At 42.4% G+C, this 12,348-nt stretch overlaps 1 protein-coding gene across 7 annotated transcripts in view; it reads right to left on the bottom strand.

The window, feature by feature from the left end:
* The window catches only part of FMN1 (formin 1), a 411,489-nt gene that overhangs the window by 157,990 nt on the left and 241,151 nt on the right, over positions 1-12,348 (bottom strand). For all 7 annotated transcript variants that reach the window (XM_060096555.1, XM_060096556.1, XM_060096557.1 and 4 more), the window contains 2 exons: positions 9,027-9,088; positions 6,769-6,857 (listed from right to left, as the gene is read on the bottom strand). In XM_060096555.1, coding sequence (XP_059952538.1) covers positions 6,769-6,857; positions 9,027-9,088 — 151 coding nt within the window. The remainder of the gene's footprint in view (positions 1-6,768; positions 6,858-9,026; positions 9,089-12,348) is intronic.

Below are 12,348 nucleotides of genomic sequence, written 5' to 3'. Positions count from 1 at the left end.
ACTGCGGAAAACAGTACGGAGGTTTCTCAAACACAACCTAAATATAGAGCTACTATATGACCCAGCAACTCCACTCCAAAAATAAAAAATAAAACAATATCCAAAAAAACAAAAACGTGAATTTGGAAAGATACATGCACCCCAACAGTCACAGCAGCATTATTTACAACTGCCAAGATATGGAAGCAATCTAAACATCCATTGACAGATGAGTGGATAAAGAAGATGTGGTATATGTATATATACACACACACACATACATATACACACACAATGGAATACTACTCAGCCATAAAAAAGAATGAAATTTTGCTATTTGCAGCAACATGGATGGACTTGGAGGACATTAGGCTAAGTGAAGTAAGTCAGACAAAGACAAATACTATATGATATCACTTATATGTGGAATCTAAAAAATACACCAAAATAGTGAATATAACAAAAAAGAAGCAGACTCACAGATACAGAGAATTAGTGGTTACCAGTCATGGCGGGAGGGGCCATATACGGGTAGGGGAGTGGAAGCTACAAACTACTGGGTATAAGATAGGCTCAAAGATATACTGTACAATGCAGGGGATATAGCCAACATTTTGTAATACCTGTAAATTGAAAATAACCTTTAAAAATTGTATAAAAATTTTTTTAAATTAAAAAAAAAATAAAATGGGTTTCTATAATGGTGAGCAAGCATATGGTGTATAAACTAAGAACAGAAAGTTAATGCAAGTATACTGAACCATGTGAAGCTATCTGTCTCTTGCTACCCAAGTAAGACTAAACCGAAATGGAAAGCATTAATCTTTAGTGTTTGGGAAAAAAAAACAACACAATAGACTCCCTTTATAATGCAGCATTCTCTAATGGTGTATTAACACGGGCTAAGTAAGGGGAAGACTTGAGGCACATGTCTATAGACAAGTGAAAAAATAATCTCTTTCTGAAGTTAGATTACTGCTTTTTGTTGTTGTTGTTCAAACAATTATAATAATCTATAATGATTCTATTCTGCAGGTATGTGTTTACTTTTCCACAACAACTTACCTACACAGACAGGACTTCATAGCTCCATGCTTGGAACAAAGGAGGCACTCATTAAGTGGGCACAATCTAAAGTTTCTTAAAAACTATGGCAAGACAGGTCTTAAAAGCTAAAGTTGAGTACTGACCTACACACAGAAGCTCACTGTCTGAGCAGCTGGGCACTGGTGCCCTTTGCAAAATTAAGTTGGAAGAGCTACATATCCTCTAGGCCAACCACCCGAGGTAGGGGTATACACTAAAATGGGTGGAAAGAGTTGGACATGAATTCAGAAAAGGAAAGAATCCACTGAAAGCTTTTAAATCCATTTGGGGGTTGAAACGATGATTAACTGATAGTTCTGAAAGTCTTGGTCAAACCATAACATCATTACCTTGACATTCTGTAACGTCTTACCAAGGATGCTTTTACCTAGGAGCAAAGGTGGAGCCCCCTTCTTTCTATAACCAAAGAAATTTCCTTAGCTAATACTCTGTGCCTCTTTTAGGGACACTTGGGCTTTAATAAGATTCTAATAATCAGCTGTTTTTCTTATTTATCCTACAACCAGATCATAATCCTTTTTTTTTTTTTTCCTAAATGACACTGAGAGGAAGCAAAGAATGCCCATAAAAGAAAACATACCTTTGCTTTAAGGTTCTGTAACTCTGATTATTATGAAAACCATGTGACGGGATATAAAAGTGGAAACCCAGAGGAATTCTGAATTAGGACAAGATGAAAAACTTACACTCTATATGTGAATTGTTTCTTTGTAAAATTAGTATTAAAACACTGATTCATTTATGACTGAAATCAGGGGTATCACCGAGTTCTCACAAACATGAGCAGTAAAAAGCCTGTGGGACTGGAGGCATTGGGTCCTGTAGTGAGTCTTGGGAAGTTTTACTTATTCAGATGCTGCTGAGAGCTACCTCAAGTGTAGCACCCTGCATTTCTCCCTTTCCAAATGCAACCATGAAATACTATTCCCTAAGTAGGACCCAGATCCCTGAGTGGGTACACTTCCTCGTTTAAATGAACACAGCGAGTGAAGAACTGATGGAGAGAATATACGAATCAACACCCCGGCTTACCAGCAAGATCTTAGATGAGAAGAAGGAAATGCTGTATAAGCAATTACTTATAACTCGTCTCCAAAAAAGGAGGTTTAGGACCAACATGAGGAGATGAGCCCCTAGGCTCAAGCAATCTGTGTTACCCAGAAAAAAGAGTAAAATAGAACTACAAGGTTCCCTGGGATCAAAGCTTTACTGGAACTAGGGTTTGCACTAGGAAGGCTCTCCGAGAATCTTAAAGACCCAGTGTTCTGTGTATGGAGAAGGGGCCGAAGCACATATCCAGAGTTGGATGGGGGAGGGAAATTCAGATATTTCCCAATACTTTTGGATAGAACTGTAGGGAATGTGTCACCCAAAATACCAGAGCATCAGTCACCAAGAATTTTAGTATCTTTAGATGCGTATGAAGCATTTACAGTGTGTCAGGCACCACGCTAAGACCTGAGAACAGAATTTAACTTCAACACGATTCCTTCTTGATCACCTGAGAAATAAATCCACAGTTACCACGGGTGTGATGAGTGCTCTCGGTGATGGGGCCTAAAATAGGAGCTATGGAAGCCATACGCAGGGCATCAAAGTCAGAGCCCTGGAGGACCCATGTCAGCCAAGGTCTCCGGGAGCCCTCTGGTCCTTCTTACACATGTAATAAACTGCCAGCGAGAGGCTGGACAGGCTGATAATATTCGTGGGTAAAGGTGAGAAGAAGCTAAAATGGGGCTTTGTGTTCTAAAATAAAGAGTTCAAGCTTTTTCTGAATGTATGAAGGGTTTTAAACAGAGGAGTGAAACTTTCAGCTTTTCGTTTTAGAAAATCGCCCTTGCGATGGCTCGGCTGATCGATTGGAAGTGATAGCAGATCTGAGGCTGGGAGCAGCTGGAATATTCTAAGGGGGAACGGGAGAGGGTCTGCAGTGTGGATGCTGAGGGGCAAATGGTGAGAAAGCGACTGAGGCTGCCAGACCCAATGTAGCTGACCCATCCCACGGGATGCTGAGAAGAGTCCAGGATGACTTGTGGGTTTTGGGCCTGGTCACCTAGTAGAAGGCGAAGATACAAAACACTAGAGAAGCAAATTTGGGAAAAACAAAGTCTCGAGGAAAGCACCATTTCCCATTTATCTGAGAAAGTACCAGAAGTACAGGTTACCTCAAAGGCTATGAAGTGTCTAATATCTTATCTCCCACATGTGGGTTTTATACTCTACCCATAAGGGCAGGGGTAAGCACTCTTTTACACATCCCCAAGGAGAGGGTCTTGGGCATTATTAGGCCATGGTACTTATGAATATTTAGGGACTGATTTCCTTTTGGACTAGTCTAACTTTATAGCCTAGGGCCAGAGATAGAAAGGACTAAATACCCTCAAGAGCCACAGACCAGGGACCTTCTTCTTCTTTCCTTAAGGCAGGCTGATCTTCCTAGGATGGGCTGTGACTACAGCCGGTACATAGCAGAAACATTCTGCACCTCACAGTATGTGGGTCACACATCCACAGCAACTCGGCTGTCAGGTGGATTGATGCAACGGGCCCATTGTTTTCAAGGGACTAAGATGTGGTTTATCACTCCTCAAAGCCCTGAATGATATCATGTCAGGTGTCTGTGCGTGCTGTAGCCTATGTTCCTCCATAGAGAAGGATGCTAACAGAGCCTTGTTTCAATGTCAATATGTCTTCTTTTGGGGGGTCCCAAGGCAGCTGTGGGCCTCAGTGGAGCATCCCAATAGGATGCTCACTTTAGGCCACAAAAAGCACACATCAGGCTTAATCAAACCCAGTAGAGCCTCCCCTTGCCTCACCACCATCCCAAGGAGAGTGTGAACAGACTTGAGGACCATTGCTGAAGGGAATGGTTCTCAGACAGCCTGGTCCCAAGCAGATGACACCTCTGTGGGAAACGACTTTCTAAATCTGGCCCTGCGGCTCAAGAAAGCTGATGAGGTAAGTGAGGAGGGCAGCCTCTCTGGGCTCTGATTTAAAGCCTGGGCACCACAGGAATCTTAGGCAACTGCAATGCTGAAACTATAAATGATTCATATTTTCCAGTATGCAAAACATGCTTATAGTCAACTCACTTGGAACTCATGGCAAATCAGTTGCCAGAAAATCAGACTCTGGCATGAATCAAACAAATGCTACACTGTGCAGGAGGTCAGGAGTAAAGGTGAAAATCACTCAGCCCTGGAGGCCCTACCTCTCTGGGCCTCACCTTCTAGCAGCTGAGCCTAAGCATATCACCAGGACAACACGACCATCTTCTTTGCTGTCACTAAGAGCTTAGCATGTTCAGGAAGCCCTTACAATGACCATTTACAAACTTTAAAAACACTCTTCCATCCAGATCATCAGTAGAGAAAGCAGGAGAACTTTAATAAGTCATCTGTTAATTACCTGCTGCCATTATTCTGTGTCCTGGCAATTAATCTCGAAAAATAATGCTAGAAAGGCATTAACACAGGAAGGAAAAGGGGAACCCTTCCAGGAGCAGGGACCCACGGTTCATTTTACCAAGGGGGACATTCCATAGTTTAGAGCAGGGGTTGGTGAATTACAGTCCCCAGGCCAAATTCAGCCCATTATTTGTTTTTGTATGGCCCATCAGCTAAGAATGGTTTTCACATTTTTAAATGGTTGAAAAAAATCAACCATTTAAACATTAATATTAATAATATTAATCAAATACAAACCAGAATATTTTGTGACATGTAAAATGATATGAAATTCAAATTTCAGCGTCCATAAACTGTGATTGGCGCACAGCCACGCCCATTTGTTTATGCATTGTCTGTGCTTGCTTCTGTACAACAATGGTTGACTTGAGTAGTTCCAGCAGATTGTAATGGCTCACAAAGCCTAAAGTACTTACTACTGGGTCCTTTATAGGAAAAGTTTACCAGCTCTGGGCTTGGAATATCATTGCTTAACATGGCATAGTTGGCACTACCCAAATGCTTGATATGCCCTCTTGTCCCTGTTATGGACTGAATGTTTGTACCCACCCCCGCCCAAATCCCTAAGTTGAAATCCTAACCCCCAAAGTGATGGTAATAAGAAGTAGGGCCTTTAGGAAGTAATTAGGTCATGAGGGATGAGCCCTCATGAGTGGGGTTAGTGCCCTTCAGAGAAGAGACACAAGCGCTTACTTCCCCTCTCTGCTCTCTGCCACGTGAAGATACAAAGGGAAGTCTGCAGCCTGGAAGAGGGTGCTCACCAGAACCCAACCATGCTGGCACCTGGATCTCAGACTTCTAGCCTCAGGAACTGTGAGAAATAAAATTCTGCTGTTGAGAAGTCACCCAGTTTAGGATACTTTGTTATAGCAGCCCAAACTGACTAAGACAGTCCTCAAATACTCCTCATGGCCTTGTGTCTAAATATCCCATTATTAGTCACTTCATTTTCGGTTGTCAGCACCTTAGTGGGAATGAATTTATTATATTAGGAAACAAGACTTGGCAGTGGACCACAGGATGGGTCGGGGTGAGGGTTGCTAAGGACGGGGGGCTCAAGTCGATGGAACAGAAGGGCAGGGAAGCCCATCTGCATTGATTCACGATATTCCTAGGCTTCATGAACTAACTTTGGGTGTGTGCTGGGGGGAGAGCCCTGGCATATGCCCCATGTGACAGCCAGTCATCTAAGGGTCCCCAAGTTATCATAAAGGTTTGTCAATAACTGAGTAAACCTAGAAATTCCTCACCCAGTCACTGAAAGATGTTTTTTCTGGACCTGAATACCCTGGCTTCCAAGGGGAGTGGGGCATTTTAGAGGAACTAAGGGCAAGGTGTGAAGGTTTCAGTATAAGCGACTGACCCTTGAATGTCTCTGGGGCTGACTTGTTACCCTAAACCCAGTCAATTTCCTCTGTTTCCTATTCCTTGCCTCATCTCCAGGCTGAGAAGCACAGCCTGCATTGGGCAGGAAGCACTCAAGGTAGCCACAAGTTAAGCAGCCTTCTGTCCACTGGAGACCCATCCCACATTCTCACAGAGTCCTCAGGGCTGCAGAGCCCCAGAAGGTTATCCATGGTTTGCAGACCCCAAGAGCCCAGCCAAGGACAAGAGTCATTCAGTTATGCACTAGAATTCTGGACTTTCAAAGTGTGTGGAACACCCCAAACTAGAGGGCAGACACCTCCAGATAGTGACTGGGGAGAAGCACAAGCACAAGCACAAGCACATGCAAAGGGAGGATGAAAAAGTCACATCTAAATTGGGCAGAGCAGGTAGAGGATTTGGGGAGAAAGCTGGCACATTCAGGCTACATTTACTGGATACAATATTTAGGAAAATCAATTTGAATTCTGTGACTCTGACATCATCCCTTTTAACTGCATCAGCAGAACCTTAAACAGAGCAGTAACCTCTCCCTTCCTCAGTTACCCTTTGGGCCAGAATGTTTAGTCTAGGAGGAATTAACAAGTTGCTAGGACAAGAAAAGGGGAGTCATGAGGGGTGGGGTGAGGGGTTGAGACATGATATCCAGCAGCACAAATCTCCCGGCTGCCTTTCCCGGCAGTCAGGTCATTCTGCTGCATGCAATAGGTCACAGGAATGACGCTGCTGTGACTTAGATTGGCACAGTTGAGATTTGGTTATTCAGAGCTAGGAAGATAGGGACGGCCCTTCTCCTTTTGTTAACAGAAAAGTGTTCAAGCATCCTTACTGCTCAGGTTTATCCAGTAGCTTCAATTCTTCCTCTTTGGATGTCTCATAATACTTTCTTATTCTAACGAGTTCATCCTCTTGGGCTCTCTGTGTTGAAATAGAAATAAAACACACACAAAAAGTGAGCAATGAGAATCTGTCTAAAGCAGTGTGTCTCAGAGTGTGGTCTCTGGACGAGCAGCATCAGCACCACCTGTCGCTAGTTACAAATGCCCCTTGTTGGCCCTACCCCGGATATAAGACACTCCAGAGGTAGGGTTCAGCAAGCCCTCCAGGTGATTCTGAGACATGCTAATGTTTGGGAATTACTGGCTAAACTAAATGATCATAACAAGTGAACTTAGCTGGATACAGAAGCCAGGACATTTGATTGCTAACCTTTGAATCCCCTGTGCCTTTCCCTGTAAGATAGGATAAGGGTCAAGTTGTCCTTAGCATGTGCTTTCTTCATCCTCAGAACCGAACAGCCCTCCTAACTTATGTAGGCTCCTGATTTTTAAATTTCTGGTCAGCAGGTTCTCTCTTTCTGAATTTTCTAAGCATTCGTTGTCTGCACCACTGATTTTGGCATTTAGTCCCATACTTTCTCAATTTGCGCAACTATGTCAGTCGTATGTAGCTTACCTCTACTGTTAGCTAACAAGTACCAATCATGTGCACAGTCCTGAGCCCGAGGCAACAACTAAAAGCGTCCTAGAAGGCACTATGCCTTTTACAAAGTCCTCCGACATCAAGTATTGCATCCTTGTTTCAAAGATGACTCCACCGAGGCTTACACTAAGTACCTGGCAAAGAGCCTGACTTGGAACACCTTTCTTCCACAATACGATGATGCCTTCCAGGTATTCAACAAATGTGCCATTAGCTCCCGATGGCCTAGGATTTATTTGTGCACCTTCTTTATTAACGAAAGCCTTCCTGATAGAAACATGGGAAGTTCCCACCCAGTTGTACCAAACAGTTCCTGATATATACAAAGGATGTAAAAATGTGAAGGGAACTGGCAATCCCGCTAGGCTGGATTATCACACTATGGAAATTTTCTGAGACACTTAAGGTCCCAGGGGACCTAAGTATTGAAATGAAATCGTTTTTTGAGCTGGGTAATCATAGCATGCTATAGAGCTCCGGGTAGCTTCCTGGGAAACAGCATTACTTCAGTAAAGAAAATCTGTTTCAGTCTATGTTTTCAAATCCTAACAGAGTCAGTGAACCAGAACAGTTAACAATTATGGGAATTGTGACTCTCCTGAGTCATCTTCTCAAGAAAGCCTGATAATTATGCTGGTTATCTCCACATATAATCCACATTTGAAGACCATATATGTGTACAGCGCTGTTTATTTTCAAAATACACTGCTACTGGGGGCTTCCCTGGTGGCGCAGTGGTTGGGAGTCCGCCTGCCGATGCAGGGGACATGGGTTCGTGCCTCGGTCCGGGAGGATTCCACATGCCGCAGAGCGGCTGGGCCCGTGAGCCATGGCCGCTGAGCCTGTCCGGAGCCTGTGCTCTGCCACGGGAGAGGCCACAACAGTGAGAGGCCCACATACCGCAAAAAACAAAACAAACAAACAAAAAACACTGCTACTGCTGCATATATTGAATTCTCTTTTAATACTCACAAAAATCATGTCGAGCCCATTATCATCCCCATTGTACTGATAAACAGGTTTAAGGAATTTAACTGGCCTGAGGCCACTCAGCAGTAAATGGTAGAGCTCAACCTCAAACCTGAGAATATCTCACTCTAAATCCAAAACACACACCCACCATCCTATACTATTTCCCACGATCAATGCCATCAGTTCACTTGGGTTAAAAGTAATCATCCAAGCTGGTAACAGCATCCCCATTCCTCAGAGGATGACACTGGTGTACACCAGTGTTAAGCTGGTAACTTAGCTTCATGCACTCTGATTGCAAGCCACAGGGTTGGCCTGGGTTCCACGGCACAGAAGCGGCCTCCACATTCAACTGCCTTCCCTTGCAAAAGAAATCTACTAACCCAGATACCACAGTGGGCGGTCAAGAACCTAGTGTTTTCCTCACGGTCACTCTCACTTGAGCTTGCATTTCTGTGCCTTAATCTCTTCCATGCAATGTCACAATTCCCACTGCCAAAGAACATGAATGGCTCAGTGACTTTTCAGGTGGAAGGAGTCACATATAACCATTTTCTAGACATTAACTTTTTTTTAAGTTAGTTAAGATACAAAAATCTGGAAACTCTGGCTCTGTAGGTGTTTGATACTCACGTTTTCATATAAGGCCGCCAGGGTTTCCAGATCAACCACAGAATCATCCACATTAAAAATGGCTGCCGAGCCCCCAAAGAGAAAAAGAAAAAAGGATAAGAGGTTAGATTGGACTCCCCTGCACTCACATTTACTCCATGTCTAGCTTCCAAGCAATGTAACATTGCCCCCTCTCACACAGGTTGTCTTTCAACTCCCTTTCCTTTTGCACCAGGGGCCCGAGAAAGAAACCAAAATGGTTCCGATCACTGGCCTGAGCCTTGGCCCTGCCTGGTTTAATTCCTCAAGCTCTGCATCCTTTCTGCAGTTTAATTTAGGCTCCACAGGAGAAGTGTTTGTGCTTTAAAACTAAATCAGTTTGTAGGTTTGAAACACAAGGTTAAATCTTTCTTCCCGGCTGGTAATTGAAGAGATTTAGTACCTGATGCACCAGAACTGACTCTTGCCCATTACCAGGAAGAGAGAGAGAAAAAAAAGACGATGTTGGCAAATTAAATGAATTCAGGCATGTGATTTCAGGCACCTTTCCATGGCCGCTGCAAACATCTTGTTTGGATTAAAGAGACAAGAAAAAGCAATAATTGCATCAATGGCAAATTAAGATTATGGAAACCTCCCATGAGCCAGTTTTAAGGCAAGTTCTCATTCCCATGGTTTTATTTGGATCCTACTTGCTGTTCTGTATGTTAAATAAGTTATTTAGCTGTTAACTAATATGCCTGTGATTTCATCTAGAGAGATTCCTTCCCATATATACCAGCATACAAACATTGAGATTTTAAAGCCTTAATGGATTTGGCAATCAAAGTGCTTGAAATAGGCAGCTCCACATCTTTAAATAATTATTCAAAACTAATAAGGTTTGTTCCCTCAACCCCACCTCCCTTCTCTGACTTTATATTGTGAAATTAACCAGCACGCTAGTAAATTTTCTCCGTGGCAGGCTAATTAATTTTATTAAACCAACCAGTAATATTTAGAATGCCTTAAAATTCTGCTCGTCAACCACTGTTCTGTTCGTTGGCACTACACCACGGCTTTTGGAGAAGGTAGGGATCAAGGTAAAGGGCAGGTTGCTTTCAAATTGTTTTGCCTCTTCTGTGGTTTAGAATCACATGAACCCCTTTATACAATTTTAATAAACTTAATTAACGGAGCTAAGATCATGTAACTTCACAGAACACCGAGAAATGTACTTAAAATTCCTTCATAGGCCACCTTCTCTAACTTAGAGGAATTAATTATCAAGCTGTTCCTCAGCTACGTGGGGTAGTGAGAAAAGAGGAGGTTAATATGCTAGTGACAAAGTCAGTCATCTCAGATTCCACCAAGACAAAGGAAAATTACCCTTCTGAAAAGTCCAATCTGAAACCACAAAAGAAAAATGTCATTTGAGCAAAGAAGGCAAGAATTTACCCTCCCAGGAACACTGTGTGGGGGGGATAATATGAATTCACTAACTTATTAGATGGACCAGGCATTTTTCAATGTCTGATGCTTTAAAAAAACAAAAAAATGGCCAGGAACAATGTCTAGTTTATGTAAATTCTAATAGTCTCCTATAAAAATCAGCCAACAGGAATGCGATAAGAAAAGGTAAAATTCTAAAAGAATTTATCAGAAACGTTCACTCCTAGACTAGGTACTGCACATGAACTGCAAGCTTACATATAATCAAGTAATCTTACCTAATGGGAAAGAGAATGATCTGTTGGCTTCCTTTCCTAGTGAGTAAATATTTGAGTTTCAGAAGTTAATCAGTCTGGGTCCCAGATACACAGTTTGATGGGTTATACCCTCAGCCAATTCCCCTGCAGTATGCCAGGAAGCAGAGGAAAACACGTAGGGAGGATGGGACTGGAGAACAAGCATGGGCTCTGGCGACATTCATTCGTTCATTCATCCATCCCTTGAATAAATGCTTGTTGAACGTGCACCAAGTTCTAGGAATGGTTCTAAAATGCTGTGATTACACAAATCAAATGTATGTCTGACACGTTCAAAGCACTTGATCTCATGAGATTTAGACTCTACCTTAGGGGACAGAAAATAAACAAATAAACAGTTACAGATAATGATATGAAGAAAGCAGAGAAATGAGCAACATGACAGAGGTTAAGGCTTCTTTGAAGAGGTGACATTTAAACTAAGAGCTGAGCAGGTCAGTTCTGTGAGTGTCTGGGAGAAAAGCCTTCCAGGGAGAGAGGTAATGCAGAAGAATATTTCTAATCCTGATGAAGGAACACGCTCAAGGTTCAGAAAAAGACCGAGATGACTGCTGTGGAGGGAGCAAAACTTACTACGTGACCCTGGCAGGTTCAGCTCTATGAACCTCAGCATCTCCATAGAATGGGTCTAATTTCACTTACTGAAAACATTAAGTGAGGTTAAGATGTATGCTTGGCCCAGAGTATAAAGCATGGTGTGAAATCAGAATGGTACCTACAAACTGACTATTGTGATGTTAAATATACACACTGTGGATGTGTTTTAATGCCTTATCTCCTTTAACATCTGGAAAGCATTAGAGAAAGAAGACTGCCATTACTGAGTAGTTTGTGTTATAAGTGAAACTTTCTAGAATTCTGGAGTGTTTCAGATAGGAGCAATTGCAATTTAAACCCCTTTGGTCCTTCAAAACCCTGCTGGACACCCAACTTCAGGAAGCATTAATAGAAAATTTACATGCACAAAAACTCTAATTACAAAAAATAATGTATCCAATGTCTTAAGGGAAATATAAAAAGCTAACCTTCTGGTCCATTTAGAAAGCTAACCTATTTTTACCTCTCATTTCCGTCTTTCCCACCAATCCACGCTTCATCGTACCACCCAAGTTATTTTTTTTTTTTTTAAACACAGGTCTCAAAATTTTACTTGATGTTTAAAATACCTCAGATGTCTTCCTTTAAATATTGGGTGAAGTCCTAAGGCCTTGGCCTGATTTTTAAGCCCATTCCTTTCCTAGCCCCGAGCTACACTTCCAATCTCATCTTTGGGGGAGGAATGGGGGAGAGGAAGAGTAGATTGAGAGATTAATTTAGGGCCAACGCCAAGTATTCCACTGAGATTTCTCCTCTTCCACGAGGCTCTTAAAAGTAAAATAAAACTCAGTGGTGGAAGCAGCACTATGAAAAGATCATCTGGTTGAGCCTAAGAGCTTAAGGAAATTAAATGATTTCTATTATTTCTACCTTATAGGGTGGCCAGGGAAGGTTAGGTTATTGGCCAAAGGGTTGAAACGTAAAAAGAGCCTAAGTGCTGTGACTCACAGGAGAGCTGTCTTGCATGTACATAAATCCTGCCTCCTATTTACCATGAA

Source organism: Mesoplodon densirostris, chromosome 4 (assembly GCF_025265405.1).
Source record: "Mesoplodon densirostris isolate mMesDen1 chromosome 4, mMesDen1 primary haplotype, whole genome shotgun sequence".
NCBI lineage: Eukaryota > Metazoa > Chordata > Mammalia > Artiodactyla > Ziphiidae > Mesoplodon > Mesoplodon densirostris.
The sequence above is the reverse complement of the archived record's forward strand: the minus strand, read 5'-3'. Positions and strand labels throughout refer to the sequence as shown.